We start from the raw sequence: 23,054 nt of genomic DNA, 5'->3' as shown, positions 1-23,054 counted from the left end.
CACGATACATTACTGCAATCAATGAAAATCAATTCAGTAACCGCATAACAACTTCATCAGTATCACAGGAGATGCTATGTAATATTGTGAGGACGTTGGCCTGGATATTTGAGTAAGATCCTCCTGGTGGTTTAATACTGGTCCTTTAATCAGTATCGGTGCCATTGTACTGCCAGTTCGTCCATGTGTATTGCTGTTAGCTGGATAAACTAGGAAGGAGCCTCCACTGGGTTGTCCAGTGGGTTGCCCTGTGCTGCACAATAGCTGGTGGAGCCATTCCCTGTAAATTGATATATTTTGTTATTACACGAGATGACCTCAGCGTGGCTTCATCTTGAGTAATGCTAGTGAGTACTGTGAGTTTACCAAATGTTCAGCTAACCAAGGGAATAGCTTTGCATCATGGGAGCTGTAGTCCACGGCAGCTTGGGTGCCAGTAGTTGCTTATCCCCAGGGTCATTATTCCCTGCAATATTCGTCAGCACTGTCATCTAGTTGATAGAAAGGGGTCGAGTCCCCAATATTACTGTCAGTTACGTCCGATAATATCTCTGCTTTGTTAAACAAAATATCTCTTTTTTTCAGGACGGTATTAAAGACAAACTTCGGCCTATCACAGTAGCACTCAAATACAACATACATGATGCACAAAACAACAGACATTTGACTAGGGAGACGTTGCCTCCTCTCCTTCCTATACTCAGCCATGACGATCCAGGGATCTACACCACCGAGGTACGTATTTGGTGCAGTGCGCATCTCTAATCTGGATTACAAAACACTTAATTCATGTTCACAATAGCGCCTCTTTAAGTCTAGACACCCCATGTTAGTAAGGAGATATTATGGCTTTAAAACAGTGAACTCTAACCTTTGGCCTCAACGGCCACACTTTCTTTCACAGGTTCATCAATTTTTGGGCCAAAATATGCAGAATTCTTGCCTGTCTGTGGCTTCCAAAGCCTGGAGTTGAAAATCATTCAAGAATTAGAACATTTGTTTCACAATTTTATATAATACTGTGATACATTATTCAATGCATTCAATTTGCATTTTGCTCTGTTATAGCCTTGTTAGTGTGCACTTGATGAGGTTTATGTCACATTTCCTTCTTATCAGGTCAACTTTCTCAGAGAAGGCTGTGGAGAGGACAAGATCTGTCAAAGTAACCTGCAGTTGAATCACAACTTCTGTTCACGCATTGGGAACACCAATCAGTTTACACCACTGCCCATGTAAGTATATGTGCTGTCATTTCATATTAGGATACTTGTGTTATTTATTCACTAGAGTTGACAGGAAAGTTTGCAGAGAGTTGTGTTTCAGTTCTTTGAGTTTGTTATACATTATGAAGGGCCAACCCTGGTGAGTTTGTGCTGCAAGAAAAACTTGGGTGGCCTTGTGTAATGTATATTTAAATCTGTGATATTTCTTCAAGGTCTCATTACACATTGAAATTTGCATCATACGGTAGTTTCAAGTTTAGCTTAATTTATGAAAAATGCTTAGTACAAGCGGTTGGCCCTATATCTGATACCCAGGAAAAGGCCCTATATGACCAAAAAAATTGGTTTTCAGTAGAATACTTTGCTTTATATTGAGTGTTGATGTGACCTAATTTTATTATACTCCACATATCGTTATGAACCTTCACAGATTTTACTTCTAAATTGAATACACTCAAATTATTCAAACCACACTACTACTAAAGCTGGCTAATTCAAATCCAAATATATGAGCCCCCAACTCTACAGCCTGGAAAAAGAATGAGCACAAACGATTGCACTTAAATCATTATTTGTGATCTTCTTAGTTCTTTGTATGAAACTGGATTCTGTCTGTACAAGACGTGTACTGTATTCTCTTGGCAATAATCTCAGGGTCCAATAGCATATGCTCAGATTTGCAGGGGTCTTAAACTGGCCCCTTTTGTCGCAAATGTATTTGAATTGGAACTTTATGGATTACTATACTGAAGGTTCTCAGAGTTTGCATTTTCAAACATTGTATGGTAAGTACATGTCTAAACCAAAAGTTTGGAGCAGGGCAGCTCTGGGATGGATATTATTAACATACACAACCTGGTTCTGTTCATCCTCTCTGTATTTCACATCTAGGGAGGACAAGGTTCCAGTGTTTTCACTGACTGACCAGAAGGACATAGCCCTGAAGATCACCGTCACTAACTTCCCTTCTGACCAGCTCAACCCTCAGCTTGATGGAGATGATGCTCATGAGGCACAGCTAATTGCAACCTTTCCGGACACGCTGTCCTACTCCGGTGTCCGTCTAGCTCCAGAGAGCACAGCATCCTTTATGGTACTATTAGAAAAACACAACAGTGAGAGTAAACGTCAATGCATTTCACTACGTGTCAAATACTATTCTATTCTTGTTATTGTAAATAAGTTCTGTTTGGGTGTCTTTTCTCAGGAAATATTAATCCTGGGTATGTGCAGTCCAGTGGTTGGGATAGAGGAACATACAAAAAATATTTGTAGGAAGTGACTATCTTTACGACATGGGTTTTGTCACAATTCTCTGCATTATTCAATATATTTATCAAAACTAGGCTATGTTACCTACTATAGATTGAATAAGTTGGCAATGATTGTTTTATCTTATTTGTTATATCTATAAAACAAGGAAGCTTGTTCACAAACCAATATTTTAAAGGAAACAGCATTCAATTTACCAGGTAAATGATTGCATTTATGTGTTTATTGCTTTGTATTTGGGATTTTTTATATTTTAAAGTGAGAAGCTTAAATGCATATTGATATTCAGAATATTTTAAAGTCTCTCTCATTTTAAGGATAAGACACTGGTGTGCAGCTCCAACGATAATGCATCTCAAGCAATCTGTGAACTTGGAAACCCCATGAAGCGGAATACTGAGGTATCACAAACTGTAGTGATGTCATTGCTTAAATTCCTGTGTTCCATGCCTTTTGTTATCCAAACCAGAAAAAACTATGTATTAGACATCTACAAACACAAAGATATGATAAACTACACTTCCATTTTTTGTATGAGCCACAACTTTCCTTTTCCTTACTGTTATTGGGGAGCTACCAATAAAACCACTAAATTGTAAAATTCACATACAGATTTGTTTCCACTTTATATATAAAAATAAAAGATAGGGTTACTGTAATTTTTGGTTATTTCTATTGTACAAGTTGCAGGTTGTCTGTGCATCTCCAGTTAATGTACTTCATTGTAGGTCTCTATTTCGAGTTTTGTTTCTCCTATTTTGTTAGGATATATCTAGGTTTGCAATGTCTATTTACTTAACTAAATAACAAATTGGTTATATATAGTTAGGAATGATGTGCTTTCCTATAACATTAAAATATATGCATTTATAAATTATATAATACATATACATTAAAATATATTGCTAATTTAGAAAATGTACTGTTTGAATATGTTCTCATTAAACTTTTGTTTTGCTAGAATAGTAACTATAAACCAGTAAGTTACATTTTTAATGTTTTCAAAGTATTTTCAAATATTCCTTTTTTCTAAAGCCAACATTTCTGTTTCACTTTTTTTCTTTTAATAAAATATAAAGGTTCTTACCTCTAACCTAACCAATAACAGAATCTAGTAAACATTACTAGAGATCTTATGATCCGTCATTCTGTCTTTTCTCAATATCCTCATATTCATACTTATGGCACTTACATTTTTTTTCCACCAGATCACATTTTATCTGATCATCAGCACCCCAGGGATCACTATAGAAACTACAGACCTGGAAGTGAAACTTGAGCTGGCCACGTAAGAGTTTAAATCATCCTTGATATCATTTTGTGTGAAAATACCAGTAGACAAGTAGCATTATGTTTACTTAATGTAGCTAATTACATTACAATTATTTGATAAAAACAGAATGGACAAAAATAATTATATTTTCCTGTTTTATTGGGACATTACATTGTGTTTTTCAAACTGTGACCTAGACAAATTAAACTATGGCCAAGTCCAAACAGGGACAATGCCAGGTCCAAAAATAATTTTTGACCGGTCATGTTGTCGAGTGAGAACTGATGTATACAAGTGGAACTTACACACAGCGTTGAATATAATTAGGCACTTTTCACTTAGTTGAGTTATATATAGTCACTGAAAGCTCCCACTGCCTCTTGTTTCTCTGTAGGATCAGCGAGCAGGCCAACCTTCCCGTTGTGCATGCAAGAGCCAATGTGATCATTGAACTGCTACTTTCTGTATCTGGGTAAGCATTGCTTTAGTATTTGTGTAAAGAACTTAATCTTGAAAGTTAATTTAAATTAACCCCTTAAGGACAATGGACAGTCCCAAAACCCATTGAAAACAATGCATTTTGAGCCGTACATGTACAAAAATAAGAGCTTTGATCACTTTTCGATTCTCCCAAGAGTGTTGAGTGCCTGCCTCTTCTTGTGTGTGCCAGGCTTCTGAGTGCTTGTCTCTTACAGGGAGGCATCACCACAGAGGCTGTATTACAGCGGTGAGGTGAGGGGAGAATCCACCATGAAGACTGAAGACGATGTGGGCAGTGCTCTGGACATTGAAGTAACAGTATGTACATTGTTCATTTGGCAACATGTTGACGTGGTGCATTTTGTACGACTGAAAGAATTGGAAAAAGTAATGTGAGTGTTCTCTTTATGCTTGATGGTAAATCAGCCAAAAGTGTCATGGGGAGATACTATTTAGCACATTTCTTATTCCACTACCACAGTTAATGAATTCTCAAAACAAAACTAATATACATTCAGTGTGGGGGCATTCACTTTGATACACAAAAACACACATAAGGCCTGTGTAAGTTCGGTTTTGTGATTTCTTTTTATTCAATGTTTAACAGATATTTGTGATTAATAATAGATTCAATATAAATATACATAAATATCTAAATGTTTAATTGATAATTTATATACATACTGTATGATAATATTTTTGCACATTAACTTTTTTCCCCATAATTCACATACTCATACTGCCTGCTTCCAAAATGAAAGTATTTATGTGGTTTGAAACAAATCTGGCATGTCCAAAATTCCTAATTCTATTTTTTTTTGTTCCAAACCTGAGATTGGTGAAATAGGTTGTTTTTTGGGAGCAAAGTCTATATGTTTAAGAATTAAAAATAACTCTAGCAGAGTCTAAAGCGTGTCCATTGTACCCAAATATGTTTTTTTCCAGGTATCTAATAGAGGCAAGTCATTGCGTACATTGGGGTCTGCCTTCCTGAACCTCATGTGGCCACATGAACTGATTAACGGCAAATGGCTGCTATATCCAATGCAACTTGAGCTAAATGGAAAGGATCAATCTGGGCGTGGGACGCACTGCAGTCCCACCAGTGCTATCAACCCACTCAAACTGGTATGTCTGGTATCATTATGGAATTTAGATTTCTTCCACCTACAGAGAGAAATGTTCACATTTTATTTTTTTATGCTCTGCTTAGCTTAAAGCCAATAATGTACGAGAGGAGACTCCAAGTTCTGGACACCTGTGGCCGCTCTCCTATCCCGCAAAGAAGAAAGACATAGTTCTGGTAAGAGCATCATGGCATAAAAGATGACCTCAGTTTGGTCTTAGAACTCTGCAGATTAACCTGTATGAATTGTAGAGCACACTGCCTGAGATAAAAACTGACAGATGTTGAGTATATATTTATTGATTAGAAAAAAAAATTGAGTTTTCAGTACTGTTTAATTAGCGTAGGTATTTGAGATTTTTCTTATGGTTAGCCATATATGATTTAGCCGAAGCTTATGCTTTTCAGTAAAATGCATCTCTTCGCATTAAAAAATGTTGCATCACCAACAGATTTCAGCACGGGATTATCCACCTTACATTATCTGTGTTCTTCCTCAGGACTGTGCCAGGGCTACGGCCGGTTGTGTCATATTTCAGTGTCCTCTGCATAGTATCGAGGAGCAGGTGGTTTTAAGGGTGCATGGAAGGCTCTGGAACAGCACATTACTGGAGGTTAGTCCCGTATAATCCTGTTTTCATTTGTGTGTAGTCTGTTTTAGGGCAATTTTTTTAGTCTCCAAATGTTCCCTCCTACAGGAATTCCCCTCTGTCAGCTCCATGGAAGTGATAATCAGAGCAAATATTACTGTGAAGTCCACTGTGAAAAATCTGGTGCTGAGAGACGCCACAACACAGGTGCCATGCTCACTCTTCCCTTCTGATTGCACAATTTAATGATCTATAATGTAGCATTTTGGATGTCTAGATGTTATTAACCCTTTTCTCTTCATTGCTTTTCTTTTTCATGACACAGTCGGCTGAGTACAACTCCTTTTCACATTGTTTTCACTGTACATAGAATCACAGTTCCATTTTTTTTGTAATAAATGTACTGGAGAGAAAGGGTTTTGAGTTTTTAAAGTTATGTTGTGCCTTTTGAGCCTAAGCCACATCTGCCTTCCTGGTTATCTTTGCAGATTCCTGTGATGGTGTACTCAGACCTCGTTGTGGCAGCAGTTGGGGGCATTCCCTGGTGGATTATTCTTATTGCTGTGCTGGCTGGGATATTGCTACTCTTACTCCTTGTGTTGATATTGTGGAAGGTAAGCAGTGGAACCCATATGTATTTTACTTTGACCAGTGCATTTACCACGATATCAGGGGCAGCATTGTCTTGTATGATGAGACCATTATTCCATAATTTGTTAGAACAAGATGTCACATCTACAGCTAGAGGGCCAGGGGTTAGATATAATGTAGGAAACAGTATTCCAGCAGTGATAGAGACTAATATGGTGAGGGACATAAAACATACATACGACAGACACATAGCTGTGAATCTAAGACAAGACCAACGACAGATTAGGATTTGATTCTTTACAGCAGGAAAAAATAATGGCTAGACCTTGGCCAAATGGTTCTTATCTTAGCTGCCAGCAGAGGAGGTCTGTCTGGCAGCTAACAATCTGGTCAACCATCCTTCATTCATATTTACCTCAGGGCCTCTGTTGGCAAAGCACCCCCATTTGCTGCTTACTTGCTGCCTTGTCATTTAAACATTTGCCTGCACTGCACACATAACCCGTCGTGAACTTTCGCCCAACATGGAGGTGCTCCTGCTGACTACCTCTCCCTAACCCTCCAATCGGGGTAGAGGATGTCACTGAAAGCTCTGTCATTTTGCCCTAATGTGAATTCAGGATTATATGGTGGTGCTTCCGGTGACATCCTATCCTAGATCCTCCTGTTAGGGGAGAGGACGTCAATGGAAGCGCCACCATATTGCTCTAAGTTAGAAAAGATGAAGAAGAAGATGTGCAATTGGTCCGTGGAAGTGGTTGGCAGAGAGGATAGGGAAACATTTAGTGAGCGTGAGAAAGAGTGAATGATAATGAGAGTGTGAAAGAGTGAGTGAGAGTGAATGTGGGCACCAGGCAACATATTTCATTCCCAAATTAAAAATGCCCCCGACCTGAACCAAATGGGCAGGGAATGTAATTCATTGCATGAAAACAAAAGGGCCAAAGACAAACCTGAAAATTTGTCTGAATCATTTTTGGTCCATCTGCACATGTCTAATATGTACTGTATACCAGTGTAGCAGTCCAAGGAAATAAGCAGCAGTACTGGTCCCATGATATATGTAAATACTTATTTTTATTCTGTCTTGTCTGGTGGATGCTTAGTTATGTTTGGACATTGAGTTAGCTGCTATAACTTTTATTCAACTTTGTCAGAATAAAAACTTTGAATGTGGTCCCCATCCTGTCTCCTTAAATGCGATTCATGGGACACTGTCTGGGGTTTTTCCATCTCATTGTGCTGGGACTGTCTGTCGTGTAAAAAAAAAATGGTTCAAAAGTTGTAAAAAGGGGTAGTTACCATGGCATGTGTGTGTATCTAAATTGCCTCAGGGCCCCAACCTGATCTTGATCTGTCCCTGATATCAACCTAATAATGTTGCAGCTGACCATCTTACTTAGTTAATAAGCTTAAGTACAGAGTGATTCTAAAATTAACAAATAATTTAATCACTTTATATATCATGGTTGTATATTTAGATATTTACATTTATTTTATCAACAAACAAAAGTTTAATATATAAAGTTTTTTCCAGATATTATATTGTCTCATAATAGAAAACCTATATTTTGTAGAATGCAAATTTCAATAAAAATGCATTTTTTTCTCTGATGGATTCAGTGGTTACTATCTGATTTTCTTCAAGACAGTCTTCATAAATACTGCATTGCAATTCCTGCATTGCTCTCTAACCAATTTTTAGCATTGCAGGATTTAGCATTACTTCTCGAAGTACGAGTTAAAAATATCATCCATTTGCTATCACACTGCCGTTTGACAGACACATTTCCTATACGCCTTCACTTCTCCTTATTCATTTGAAAACTCACATTCTTCAACCATTGCTTCCAGTGTGGCTTCTTCAAGAGGAGCACAGCTCAATCGAAGTATACTACCAACTACTACAGGGCTCAGCTGGGGGTGCAGCCCTCTGAGGCAGACAGGCAGGCAGAGGAGGATGCCTAGCTGGTAACTCCCAGCACGTGTGTGTTACCCATTATTACTTGCAAAGTGCTGCTTGCCCTTTTATCTAATGTCTACATCTTGGTTCCTGAGATTAACCCATTGTTGTGATTGCATACATATAGATTTTTTTGCATGGTAGCTAAAGGGTAAATTATGCACGCAGATACAACATGTATATAGTTAGCTAACGGCACTATTTCGTACTGAAACAAATATCATGTAATTGATAATTGCCTCTGGTTTTGTTATTCTGTTTTTGCTGTGCATGTCTTGTTTGAAACACAGCTAAAGATGTAACATTTGTAGTATTTGTGAAATTTAAATACTCCAAGGACTTTGAAGGTGCTGTTTGACATAGGGGACCTCTTAAAATATCCCCAGAAAAATTCAGCAAGAGAGAGAAGAAAAAAGTCACTTTGTTTTTCTCTTTAATGCTGTTTAAAAGTTTATACAAACAATACAGTTGCCCAGCAACAGAGTCCTGCCATTCCTCCAAAGCCATCTCCTATATATGACATCACAGCAGTCTGACCACCTACAGCCACTCCCACCTGCCATTCCATGCTCATTCATGGGAAAAAGTTTTACAAAGTGATGGCCAGTGAGTGCAATTGAGTAAGGTGTTCTATGTGATAGGTGTGATGAGAGTTATTAGCATACCTGGGAACTCTCCGGGTTTGACCCGGAGATTGCGGGGTGAAGCACCGCTTCTCCGGGTCGCGACCCGAATCCTCCGGGGAGCAGGGTCTTCACACGCCCCACTCGTTTTGCGTTTAAATGGGGGTGTTTCCCGCTGCCGTCAGCAGGAACGCCTACAACGTCATTGGGACCTCCCACTGACATCAGGGGGACCTCCCACTGACATCAAGGGGAACTCCCACCGACATCACAGGACCGCCCACTGATGTCCTGGCTGCGTCCTGCAAGGGAAGGCTCTGGGTAGCCGGAGCCCAGAAGTTCCCAGATATGGTTATTAGAATACCTTAAAGGTAACACCTCTTTTATGATGTCAGAGATGGGCAGCCTTAGCAATGAATACAGACAGGATTCAAAGGTCCTGCTGAAATGTGTTCAACAAGAACATATAACGTTATTTAAAAAAAAAAAAAAAAAGAATGTATGGATGCATTCAATGTTAGTAACTACCATATATAAAAAAATCTAGGAATGTTGACTATGTGGAACAGCACTTTTAAAGTGGACTTCAGATTCAGAAAGGTGTGTATGACAGGGTCAACTGCAGGTAAGTTAATAAGACTGAAAAAAAAAAACACTGTGGTACTGTGTTGATGTGGCAAATATACTGTTATACCCCTATTATAATATAATCGGGACTATAAACAAACTCAAATTGAAGATGATGGGAGCACATATAACGCTAAGCTTAGGAAGGCAAAGAGCATTATTATATACGCCAAAACAAACACTGAGGAGAAAATTGCCGGGTTAACAAAAAAGGGTGAGAACAATATTTTCAAGCCATATAAGTGAAAGAAGGAAACATTAACCAGGAATAATTAAACTAAAGACAAATGAAGGGAGTTTTATAAACGTGTAGCCAACTGCTTAAACGCTGTTCTGTTTTTACAGAGGAAGGTGAAAGTTATCAAAGAGAAATATGGTAACATGTAAAACAAGTGCGTTTACAACGGAAGAAGTTCTACTTGAACTCTTCAAAGTAAAAACAGACAAATTCATTAGACCCGTTGGGATACACCCAAAGTCATTCAAAGAAACCCAGAGTGTCCTAGCAAAACTGCTAGCAGACTTACTGTCTTACTACCAGTCGACAGGAGTAGTTCCAGAAGACTGGAAGTTGACAATTGTACTATCACTTCATAAAAAACAGAGCAGGAAAGACTGTCAACTAAAGAACAGTAAGTCTTATGTCAGTAGTTGCAAATTAATGGAGACTATGCTAAAGGACAGGATTGTTAAATATATGGATGCAGATGGTTTGCTAACTGGGTAACTAAAATAACAGACCAGGGAAGAGCAACACATATAGCCTATCTAGAATTCAGTAAGGCATTTGACTCTGTTCCCCATAGAAAACAAATAAATTGCAGTTGAATGGATAACGCAATGGTTCAGTGACAGGAGACAGAAGGTACTTAATAGTGTATATTTAGTAGAAGGTCTTGTTACCAATGGGGTACCTCAAGGATCAGTATTGGGACCCGTAATTTTTAATATTTGTATTAGTAATATTACAGAAGGTCTTAATGGTATGGTATGCCTTTTTGCAGATGATACTAAGGTCTGCAACAGGGTAGACCTTCCAGGTGGAACAAGTCAAGAGTATAGGAGCTGCAGTTTAATGTTCATAAATGTCAAATAATCCTTTATGGTGCTGTGAAGCTTGTAGGTAACATATGTCACAAAGCATCTTTTTAGAATTTGGAAAAGCCAAATAAATCATGATTTTTATGACACTGCTGTTATAAAAATTACTGCTTGTACCCCCTCAGAGTACACATGTATTCATCTTTTGGTTGCTGGCTCAAATAAATCTCCACAAGCACCTACCATGCAAATAGCATTGAAGATCCAAGAAGTTATCCCAAACAATGGTTTTCTTTATGACACGTCTGGAGTTCAAAAAAAACCAAAACAAAAATCTGTAGTACAAATTAATATTTTATAAATATACAATACTAATATTTATTTTGATAGTGTTTTCCACCAAAGTGTTGTGATGTTGAATTAGCTATATTTTCTTAATATACTGATTTCTGTGTATTTTATTAATTCTGTCCTTTCAGTTTTCTCACATTCTGCTATGTTCTCTAATATCATTTTAGTTCCATATACTTCTGCCTTTTCCTTCTCTCTCTTTTTTCTCCCATTCCTTTGAGTTCCTACTTTTGGTGCTCTGTTTTATCTCTGTATTCTCAGTCTCATTTCTTATATTGCTCTCATTTAGTGTGGGTTTTTCAAGAGGAAACGTTACCAGGAAGAGAAGTTGCCACAGCACCATGCTGTAAAGATTCCAAAAGAGGAGAGGCCAATGGTGTGGGAGGAGAAGACAGGGACTATTAAAAAGAAGGACTGGGTGACAAACTGGAGCGAGGATGGGTCATTGAACAACTCTTCCTAACCTCTATTCCTCTCTCTCCTGTGGAATCCAACCCCTCTTCAAGACTACCCCGGTGACAGAAAGGCTTGGATCCCTTTGATGTTGGGTTCTTTCTAGTATTTTATTTCCGATTGTATATAAAGTCATCACTGGATTTGAAGACATTTCAGGATTGGCTTAGCACTGCTGTTTATATCCGCCAGCTCCAGGAGATTCATCTGTGGCATTAACGCATTGCAAGTGATGGAGCACAACTGAAAATATGCTTCCTTGTGTATTTATCCTCAAATGACACTGCATACAGGGGAAAACTAGAAAATATTGTGCGTTTTCCTCAATATGGATCTTAAGTGGATTTGTTACACTCTGTGGTATTCATATCATACTACCACAGATTCCACTGACAAAAACCTTTGATGATGGGGAAAGACTTATAGACATTTGAGATTCAATGTATAGGCAACTGGACACCAGAACTAATGGATATCCCATTGTGTTAAATATGTTTTACATGAACTTGAAATTATGTTATGCACATAAGTGTTGCCTTACTAGCTCCTTGCTGCTGCCGCATGTCTATCCAATTTCCATAATAGTTATTCAGTTATGCCAGAGTTGACAAAGATTGATGTCTTTTATATATGTCAAACCAAAAGGGCTCAGTCCACCAGGCTCACCAAGCATTTTAATATGAAGCCCTGCTACCTATTCTACTGGATTTGAATTACGAGTAGCTTCCAGAATATTATTTCAATGAATGTTTTAAGAACATCTGGCAGACAGGGATGGATTTCCCATACAGCACTTGCACAGAACACCAGACTTAATGCCACATCAGGAGACCAGTAGCATTGGCTACTTGTTAGTCTTTTAATTTCTTTCTCATTTTCTGTCTGGTTTTTCTGACAATTACCTATTGTGCATACGAACTGATCTAGTGTTGGTTAGAATTTGTGCCTAGGTAAGCTTGGGTTGTAGATCTGGCCATGTAAACATCTTGCGCTTCTTCACTGTGAAACATACCAAAGACTTTCTCCTGTTGTTTGCAGTATCAAACAGGTAGAATTTCATATGATAGTTTGAATTAAATCAAAACCTATAAATTAGGTCTTGATTCTCTTTATATCTGATATACACTAACATTTGTCATTCTTTCACAATCACATGCCCTCTTTATCACACTCTTGTATCTCTTCAAGGAGCACCCTGGTAACTCACTGTTAGCCCACGCGTTGTAGTATTATGGCTGATAAAGTTGTATATATTGCTTCATTTATGTCCTACAAAGTTTTGAGTCCAATTAAGAGCTGTATGATCACCAGTAACATCACTTGATTCATTATATGTGCCTTGAAACACCATGGTGAAGTATGAAACTTAATTATGGCGCAAAAATGTATATTCAACCAAATGAATGGGAGACCTGAAAAATCGTTTTTATTTTAATTTTTCCATGATGTGGAAGGGTTAGAAGAGGGCTGTACAACTCCAGTCTTTGAAGGCCACAATGGTTTCATATACCAGCTTCATTAAACTACTTGATTTTTTGATGAGATACACAGAATTCCTGGTCTGTTTATGACTGTCACACACTGCAGTTCTATTCTGTCAACACACACAATATATATATTTACCTGTCACGAGGATAATGTACATCTACCATGAGGCACCCAAGCATAAGGGTGTGATTGAATGCCCACGTTTCTTTTTCATAGCAGTAGGTAAGGTGATATTGTAGAATTGGAGGAATAAGAATAGTATTTAAGAATTTACAAGTAAAAAAACAGACTTGTGAAATACTGACAAATCTGTGACCGCCAAATAATTTCACATTTCCTCCAGGGCCTGAACAGTATAGCTTTGCTAATTTATACATAAAATAACAGGTCTAATCGAAAAGAAAAATATCACTAAAATATTGGAATTGTCTCATAGAACATGAGTGTGGATGTGGAAGTTTTTGTTTTTTGCTTCATATTTAAGACACATTTTCTTCACCAAAGAATATTTCCTAATTATGTTTATTCTCTATTATTACTGTGTGCCATTTTTAGCATCCACAATATACATACCTGCCTGCCAAATTGGTTACTGCTTTTGTGTTGCTGTGAATAATCATTCTAACGTGCCTTACACATTTCTGAATATAAAATCCTTATTTTTTTGGATTTGGGTCAATTAGTCTTTGTAGTATGGTATACTTATCAAAGGCGAGTATTTGAAACAACCAAATATAAAATATTTATCTTACATTAGACAATGTAGGCATGTTTTCCAGGAACCCAATCACAGAGCCAGACTTACATCTCAGGCATAGTAGCACAAGCGCTCCTTCACCAACACAAAGCTTTAAAGATATTGCAGATGTGGTCACCAATGGGCATTGATGGTATTTTGCTGGTCCTGATCTCAAGCCATAGTTCTTGTTCTCCTGGCAGGAGATACAGTGGGGGTTACATATAAAAAGCAATTGTGGTCCAAAGTCTGGAAACTGGTCAAACCACCGTAACAACCAATGAAGTGGCTCATAAGCTTTTGGGGTTTTTTTCCTATTATGGACGCCAATACACTGGACATCATTATCGTCATTACTTTGAGGGTAATCATTTTGTTTTCAATTTTCTTTTGTTTCATGCTAATAATATGGCTAATGCAATAGCTTAAAATGGTTATATAAATAAATATATTTATTAAAAAAATACTTTATTGGCTATTAGTTGTGCTCAAATAACAGTGTTGTACGCATCACTTTAAAGGATAAGTAGATGAATGTGTTATTTAATTTATATATTTAGAGAGGTAAAATTAATGAATATTTTACGTATTTCTTCTTAACATGTAGTTTGCTGGATACTTAGTGCAAAATGGGTAATACAGATGATGTCCATTCATAGTAGAACATCCTGTAGCTATTCCAGAGATCATGAGCATATTTTATTGTCCCTAACACCAGTCGAGAATAGGATTCCACAATCTTTTTGGGATTTGTCTATTTATGTCAGAAATGTGCATTAAAAATAATTTCTCAAGAATGATTGCAAACCTAAAAGACTATTTGAATAATTATCTATAAAATACAATTAAAATACAATTAAATAGAAACCATCTCTTTTACATGAACTTCTCTAAATAAAATATACATTATGTCAATGGGAAAAATCATTCCTATCATTGAACTGCAAAAGGAAATAGTGGGAATGTGTGTACATTTACTGCAAGGTAACTTTCTATACTTTCCTTAAATATAATTCGATATCACAAATTAAAGGCACAATTCTCGCCCTGTTCCTAGTCAGCTCAATCATATTCTGGTATCATTCTGATGTACAAATGGACATTCACTTTTTATAATAACGCAGCTACTAATTTTTGCTCAAGATGAGTCACTAACGTTTTTGCATTAAGTATTTAGTGAACAAATAATTCTTTATACCATACATTGTGATATGACGTTTGTGTGATTATTTACGGTCTGTTTTGCTGGCTTTCTTTCACAATGTCTGCTAGGAAAGTGTATTAGAAGTATTTTGCTTTTTGAAAGATTCAATCTCTGGATTTATTTAACTACTATGGCTTTGCGCATCTTGGCAGTCAGATTCAATTCCCAGCTTGTTCATTACATTCACTTTTAGCAGAAATCCCAGTTCTCATGTCCTACCTCACATACCAGGCAATTATTGTTCAGCCAAAATAATTTGCTTAGTTTTCCCGGGATTATTTTCTTAAACAATGTACCAGGTCACCTTGACCATAACAAATCTTTGTGGAACTTGTATATACCTGCATCCCTGCATGCCTCTCACAATTGCCTCCTTGTCCCTAAATATCTTCCGAATCATAGGCTTTATGGGGGAGCGACTCGTGATCCCCCTGAGAGTTCCAGGGTAATCATTCTGACCTCCGGTTAGGCCTAAATTACAGCGTTCCTCAATTCCTGACACAGCCAGAAGGTGGAGCCAGAATTGCAGCGAGCAGGAAATAGGAATAAGCACAGTCTCATTATAACATACATACAGAGGCAAAGTTCTCTTACACTCTGTAGTTTATCAATTATCACCTTAGCCTCTATATCCACTTTATACATGGATTCCTTGTTTGCATGCGCCTACCCAGAATCCCTTGTGGTTGTGAAAGCACCATGAGATTTCTGAGGGAAAAGCAAGCCTTCTGGCTTGTCTGGTGTGTGTAGATGAGTGTTTAATAATACTTCTACTACCCCTTAAATTTAAGTGGAAGGGTTTCCATCACCTTTTACCCACCATAACTTATGTAATGGTACTCTGTAGTTTCACATAGTTTCTTGGTTTGTCCTGCCCATGCGCATGGAGCCCTCATAGCGGCTTAGTCGGTAGAAGTCTGCATTGAGCAGACCAGATTGGGTTTCCCAGTCACCCTGTGCCCCCCCATACATACAGGGCGGCTTAGACATATGAAGCTGAGAAAGGTGCTTCCCCATGAATCTGTCATGGCCCCTCTCCCAAACTCAAACCTACCCCCATAAGTCTTCAGTCTTAGGGAGTGCCCTGTGCTCCCTCCTGTGTTACTGTATGGTGTTAGACATATATATATACACTAACACACTCTAAGTGTATAGTGATAGCATAAACGTGCAGATGTTAAAATTATCATGTACTGTTAATGTATAGTGTTAGAGTGAGGGGGCATATTGGGGGGCACTGCCCTTTCTACAATGAGAAAATACAGAATCTTCACATTTTCTCTCACTGTAGTAACATGATGTCACCAATTAAGGATGCCCCCGCTTTCACTTTGTGATTTTTGTAAGCTGAGGCTGCACCACTGGAGCTGCAGTGTTTTAGCAAGGCAAGTATTATCTTTTTCCAGGAGCAAAAATGCACATTAAAGCACTTTGCAAAGTACGTTAATATGTATTCAATGTTGGTGGGAATAATATACCGTATCTCACAAAAGTGAGTACACCCCTCACATTTTTGTAAATATTTTATTATATCTTTTCACGTGACAACACTGAAGAAATGACACTCTGCTACAATGTAGTGAGTGTACAGCCTGTATAACAGTGTACATTTGCTGTCCCCTCAAAATAACTCAATACACAGCCATCAAGGTCTAAACCTTGGCAACAAAAGTTGGGATAGCTCATGGCGGGAGATGCAGACGTCTCATGGTTCTGGGTTTTCAAACGATCCAAATAGTCTTTGCTTGAAGTATTTCCTACAACTGATGATGGGATATTCAGTTCAGCCATGGCCTGTAGAAATGAATCCCAACACTGAGGCATTTTACACTGAGTTATTTTGTGACTTGGTGTAACACAACGTACCAAGTCTATTAGACCCCGGCACCACCATGTTTTTGTACACAAATTCTCCTTTATCATTCCAATATGTAACATGTTTTGAATAGACCATTCTAGTAAGCAATAATTCAGCATTTTTCTTATAGCGATCATTTACATTGCTAACAACATTGTGAATTACAGCATTCGGTGCCTCAGATGTTTCATCAGATTGAGTTTGAGGGTTAGGTTGTGTTGATGTGATGGATTCACCAGGAGGCAAAGAGAGTGTTAGGCTCGGCTTCTCATGATCATTCTGCTTAGCATGAACCAAGTATCTTTGCAGAACAGTAGTATACCTTTTCACCTTCTCATCCTGGGATATGTTTCTGTCACATAGGACGGCTATAATATCATCATCAAGGCCCTGTATTAGAGATTTTTGACTATCCATAGAGTGCTGTTCGCTGAAGTAAGTCCAATTCTTGTTTAGGAACCAAATACATTTTTTCAGCGTGCTCCATTAGCGGTTGCTTAAAAGCCCTGTCAACAGAGGAATAGCAAAACCCAACAGAGACCCAATAAAACCGCCAGACTGTTTAACCGGCCTCGACTTCTTAACGACTGATATCTTCTTATCGCTCAGAACTTTATTTTTTTCCTTCACTTTTTAAGTATTCCTACTTGTGGTGATAATGGTATCTTCCCCTTAAGAATGTTGAGCGCTATTTCACATATGTTTAGACGATGCATTTAGTAGAGCTTTTAGTTTATGCCAATTTCGGGGTAGCCGCTCAGACATGTTTACAGGTGCCGAGTATCTACAGGAAACTACAAACTCTTTCTTTTTAGCGTTCCGTTTTTTTATAAATATACGTTGCAGATATGTCATGCGGAAATATACCGGTTCTTAAGCGGTATTCTTCCGCGGTTGTAGGTTTTAAGTCTACAAGCAGATACCCATATGGCCTACAGGTGGCATCTTCAAAAGCTTCTAAAAAGAATTGTGATTTTCCAGGGTACATTTGTTGAGTATTGATTTGTAATTTATCCCTCGGGTTCTTAAAAAGCACCATGTAGTTAGTGTTATTGTTCTGCTTTTTTTTTACCTTGGCAAAACACATTCTGAACAAGGTATATGATGCTTAGGCTTCTGTGATGCACATATTTGGTGAAAGCTTTCTCAATTTCAGAACTTTCACTTGCGGCTTCCATTAGGCCATCTACAAACAAATTTACTCTGCTAGGTGGGAACAAATCATCATCAGTAAATGTTTGCGGTAAACCTTCAATAAATCGAATATATGGTATTGTACGTGTTAATTCATCAGACGGGCTGCCAGCAGGCATAAAACCATACCAGACAATGTTGTCAGGAATACGCAACAATAAAGATGAAACATTTTTTAAAAGCTGTTTAACAAAAAATCTTTTCCCCTGAATTAGAAGGACCTGCTAAAATGCATGAGAAGGGGTGTTGTAATCATGTATCCATGCCTAAGTATCAGTAGCCGTATGGTAGGGTGGTAAAATCCTCTTGGTATAGACACACTTTTGCGTTTTATGAAGCGGCCATGTTTCTATCTGCCATCACAATTTGTTTCTGACGATACGCGATTGTCGGACCAAAATTTGTTTCTGTTTGTGGGGGTAGTCCAGTACCAAGTCTTTTAAACTGTCAAAATGTATCAGTCGTTCGTTGCTGGCGCTCAGGGTTATACCTTTTACCTTCACAGATGTCTTACCCATCGTCAATTTGTAACCGTAAGTCTTGGGCAATGCAGATACAAACTCGGTTATGTATGTGTTCTTGGGTATCTCACTAGTCAGTTCACCTAGATAGTCACCCAGTGGCGGGTTCCACTCACCCTCTTTGCTGACAAAAATAACAGTCAGTGTCATGATAAAGACATCTCTCATTCAATTTGTCCAAAACATTACACAATTCTAACCGTGCGTAGGTGGTTGTGAAACAAGCAATAAAGATATTTGTATTACAGGCCAAACTGTGACACCCCTCAGCATACTTCCAACCGAGCATAGCGGTTTCATCGTTGACAAAATTTAAAGAGGACACAATGTATTGGGGTAAAAATGTATAGGCAAAAAGCTTATCGGGGTCGGTTACTAGACTTGTGGTCTGCAAGTTTGATTTTTGTCAATATTTACCCCATAAAGAGTTTAAAAACAATTTAGCAATCTGTCTTTTTGCAGGGTTGACCTCTATCTTTTCAGGTCTGTACGCCCACTTTTGCATAATACTCCTCAGTGTATTTTTGTTTTGTTTTGAGGCCTCCTGCTTACCCCTAAGATGTACCTTTATGTAGTTTTCAAACAATTTGTTTGTAGACCTTGGCAAATGCCAAATTTCAAATATTTCACCCAGCCTGTACCCCTTTGTCAAAGCTTGTTGTATTTCAATGGTACACCAAGTTAAAACAAATCACAAATAATTGGTCAGTTTAGAAAAAAGGGAGAGGCATGTTAGTAAGTAAATGTGTGGGACATCTATTTCTAGTGTGAACCCCATAAAATCTTGGGAATAATAAGCACCTATGTATAATATGCAAGCTAAATTAAGAAATGAAGTTGCTGAAACATATCATATACAGGCCATGTTATTATATACACTACACTACAATATGCACCTACTCCCTGAATATCAAAGAAAAAGTGGGCAATATATGCGTACCTGGGAACTTTCTAAATGAGCCGACCCTGAGTCTGTCTTTAAATATTAACCCTTTTGTATCCCATCGTACAAGAGCACTTATCAGTGCTTGATTGCTTAATCAGATCAATGTAGAGTATAAAGCAGTCAGCTCCAGGCTATGTGACCCTGAAATTTTAACCTGTGAAGCTGAGATTGTGACAAAAACCCTGAAACTAGATGGGTCGAATGGTTCTTATCTGCTGTCACTTTCTATGTTCCTATGTTATTCCTCCGTTTCCTTCTCACTTGATAAAATCACATATTTTCAATTAAGAAACAGTTCTATGATAAACAAATGCAATCTAGTAATTTTCAGTATATTTCAAGGTTCTATTAACAAGCATAATGGAAACATTTCCCAACTAAAAGACATTTCTTAATTTAAAGTGAGTTGAGATCGCAAGAGCACACACACACAAGCTGGTTACTAACTAATGATACAGAACATTATGAAACAACTGGCGCTCCAGAGCTCACTCATGCTGATGACATGCGTTAGCTGAACACCTGACAACATCTGGCAGAGATAATTCCAAAGCAAAATGGAAACAGTTGCATTATACAAGTTAAAAGAAAACTAAGAGGTGTAATAAGTCATCTTCCTCTAAGAAATGTGTATGATTAGCTATCCTTGAAACAGTAAAGCCAATTTACTGCAGACCATATTAAAGGTACACCAGTATCTATCCACATATAAGTTATATAGTACAAATAATTGTGCAGCCTGCAAACCTTATTTTGATCCATGACCTGTAAAATCTCCAAAATATAGCATCATTTTTATAGCCAAATGTACAGCTCTGACATTGGTCTCCTCGTGTTGCATCGCCTCAGACAGTATTTGTCCATCTAGGGCACTCATTGGCTTTCATGCAACGTGGTATGGCAGGCTGAGATGACCATAGCGATCAGGGCAGAAAATTCATTGAAGTCGATCTCGTGGTCATGGTTAGAGTCTAGATCCGTGAAGATGAGGTCCAGTGTCTTGGAGTCCTGGATTCGCTGTAGAGAGAATTACAATTAATTCTTGTCATTACCAACTTGAACAGGTTGTTATTTTATTGCAGTACAATACAATGGCCCTTCTCAGTCTCTAATCTGTGTTTCCCTCTTTTTTGGCACTTTTGTCCCACTTCATGTACTTATCTCTTCTATCATTCAAAAGCATATATCTCTTTCTTTTTCTCAAGTCTAGCACACAGTCCCATGAGTACCTTCACAAATGTAGACATCTGAGAGTTGATCAGTTCTTTAAGATCTTTTTTCCTCAGTTTGCATTGGTCGCCAGAGTATGAATGAAAAATCTGTATAATCTTCACCATGGAGCATTCCAACTCTGTCAGGTTATCTCTGTCCATGGAGAGAGCAGAGAAGCAGTTTACAAGCAATACGTATTTTAAATGCCTTCCAGTCTTGAGTTCAACAAAAGTCTAAAGAAAGAGAGTCCTAAAAGCAGTTCTCTACCTGTAGCTCCTTTTAGGAATAAAAACATCTTAAATTGGAATACTGATGGTTTCCCAACAACAATGTTACTGAACCAGAGCCACAGCAGACTAGAAAGGATTGGTACTTATATAAAATGAGGAACCTATGATATGCCATCTGCACTGCTTTCGAATAACAGATTCTATTGTTCCATCACACCTGCATCTTGCTGGGAGAGAGTGCCTACACCTGTGAAGTCTATATATTTGGTTATCTGTATCTTTTCAGTCTTTTCCTTACAACATCAAATCATTATCAAGGAAAAAGGTAGGCACTCTCCTGGTTACTGTTGTCCAACTAGTGGCTCTCAAAGCAGTTGTAGCAATGTATTTTTACATGACCACGACATAACTTACACACATAGGGTTTAACTGTATTTTTTAATTGAATTAAGTTTAAGTTAAAATAAGAATGTGTGGGACCATTCTGAGGAATTAAAGGTAAGCAGGCAAAGAAATAAAGTAGTAGAAAAAGCTAGCATGGTGATGGGTTGTATAGCGAGAGGCATTAGTAGCAGAAAGAGAGGTCAATCTGCCACCTTATAGATCTCTGGTTAGATTGCACCAAGAACACTGTGTACCGTTCTGAAGACACAATCTCCAGAAGAACACATTGACATTTTGGAGACAGTTCCAACAGGGGCTTATAAAATCGTGATTGGTTTATAGTATAGGAAAATATCACGAAAACAAAAGGATCTCTATGTATAGCTTGTAGGAAACAAGAGAGATGGAGTGTAATTGAAACATTTAAATACTTACATTCAACAAAGAACAGTGGAACAGGGAAGTTTATTTAAAATGAGAAGAAAGGTTAGAAAAAAAGGTCATGAACTAAAACTAGAGGGTCAGAGGTTTAAGCGTAATGTAAGGAGGTTTTAATTTACTTAGAAGGTTGTAGAAAGGTGGAACTGCCTCCCAGTGAAAGTGGCAGGGGTCAACGGGGATGGAATTTAAATATGCATGGAATAGTCATAAAGCTATCCTGAATCTAGGATGAGCCTGTGAGCACCAGAAAAATGGACTGACTAGGTGAGCTTAGTGGTTCTTATCTGCCCCAGGACTCTTGAAATATTAACCCTTTAATAGCCAATTATAAAGATTCTATGTAGTGACTCTCCAAATGCGGTTACCCGCCAAGTTCCCAGGTATGAACATAAGGCACTCCACTTAAGAAAGAGCTGAACATCAATGTATGACAATTTGCAAATACTTTAGCCTGCAGTAGCAGTCAACAATGTGTTTGAATATGTCTGAACAGACATACCTGGGGACATACTAAAATGAATGACAAAATCGATTGCCCATAGACTATAATGGGGAGGAATGCCGATAGACTATAATGGAAGGGAAAATAATAATTGATTTTTAAATAAAAGCTTAAGACATATCATTTAGATTTTTGGCACACATTCTCCCCTAGCATAGACACGGGTTCTAAAACTCAGATTGTGTGGGATTATTTTTTCTATGGAATGACAGGTGAATGACAGTATTGAGTGAATGCCCATAGGATATAATAGGAGAAAAATTAAACTTGTTTTTCAGAGAAAACCCTCTGACATATCATATAGATCTTTGGCACACATACTCCCCTAGTACAGACACAGGATCTAAAACTCAGATTATGTGGGATTATATCTGTTTTCTATGGAATGACAGGAGAATGACAGTATTGAGCGAATGCCCATAGGATATAATACCCTGCATGGTATGATTGTTATAATGGAAACCCCAAATCACTGGCACTATAGAAGTAAATAAATCCCATCATTCTTGTAATGCATTTAGGCAAGTCAATGTCTTAAAAAACAAACATCATGAGAAAAAGGACTCAAAAATCTAAAGCATGAAAAAAGAAAAAAAAAGGCAAATTACCTTTGATCCAAGTGTGCAGCGCAGGCACCGCTTGGTTTAGATGCTCTGTCCATGTCTAACAAGCGTTCGTCAGTACTGCTCCAAATGACTGAATACTTGTGATGTCCAACCTGA

At 37.9% G+C, this 23,054-nt stretch overlaps 2 protein-coding genes across 5 annotated transcripts in view; one reads left to right on the top strand and one right to left on the bottom strand.

Annotated features, from left to right (window-relative positions):
- ITGA7 (integrin subunit alpha 7) overlaps positions 1 to 13,169 on the top strand; it is a 63,954-nt gene extending 50,785 nt beyond the window's left edge. For 2 of the 4 annotated variants that reach the window (XM_053455600.1, XM_053455601.1), the window contains exons 13-25: positions 586 to 735; positions 1,120 to 1,235; positions 2,118 to 2,319; positions 2,816 to 2,899; positions 3,707 to 3,786; positions 4,166 to 4,243; positions 4,467 to 4,569; positions 5,197 to 5,379; positions 5,465 to 5,554; positions 5,878 to 5,991; positions 6,076 to 6,174; positions 6,456 to 6,581; positions 11,453 to 13,169. In XM_053455600.1, coding sequence (XP_053311575.1) covers positions 586 to 735; positions 1,120 to 1,235; positions 2,118 to 2,319; positions 2,816 to 2,899; positions 3,707 to 3,786; positions 4,166 to 4,243; positions 4,467 to 4,569; positions 5,197 to 5,379; positions 5,465 to 5,554; positions 5,878 to 5,991; positions 6,076 to 6,174; positions 6,456 to 6,581; positions 11,453 to 11,626 — 1,599 coding nt within the window. In that variant the 3' untranslated portion in view covers positions 11,627 to 13,169. Of the gene's footprint in view, positions 1 to 585; positions 736 to 1,119; positions 1,236 to 2,117; positions 2,320 to 2,815; positions 2,900 to 3,706; positions 3,787 to 4,165; positions 4,244 to 4,466; positions 4,570 to 5,196; positions 5,380 to 5,464; positions 5,555 to 5,877; positions 5,992 to 6,075; positions 6,175 to 6,455; positions 6,582 to 8,412; positions 8,544 to 11,452 lie in introns of all 4 variants that reach the window. The other 2 variants (XM_053455602.1, XM_053455603.1) reach the window with 2 other exon arrangements.
- Positions 13,170 to 19,910: 6,741 nt separating this feature from the next.
- Positions 19,911 to 23,054, bottom strand: LOC128473410 (protein S100-B-like). The gene is made up of 3 exons (XM_053455597.1): positions 22,941 to 23,054; positions 20,793 to 20,928; positions 19,911 to 20,580 (listed from the first exon to the last, which is right to left on the bottom strand). Exons 1-3 carry the CDS (start codon positions 22,991 to 22,993, stop codon positions 20,437 to 20,439), a joined length of 333 nt encoding a protein of 110 aa, XP_053311572.1. The 5' UTR covers positions 22,994 to 23,054; the 3' UTR covers positions 19,911 to 20,436.

Source organism: Spea bombifrons, chromosome 2 (assembly GCF_027358695.1).
Source record: "Spea bombifrons isolate aSpeBom1 chromosome 2, aSpeBom1.2.pri, whole genome shotgun sequence".
NCBI classification, from domain to species: domain Eukaryota; kingdom Metazoa; phylum Chordata; class Amphibia; order Anura; family Pelobatidae; genus Spea; species Spea bombifrons.
Note: the sequence above shows the minus strand (reverse complement) of the source record. Positions and strands in the feature narration are given on the sequence as shown.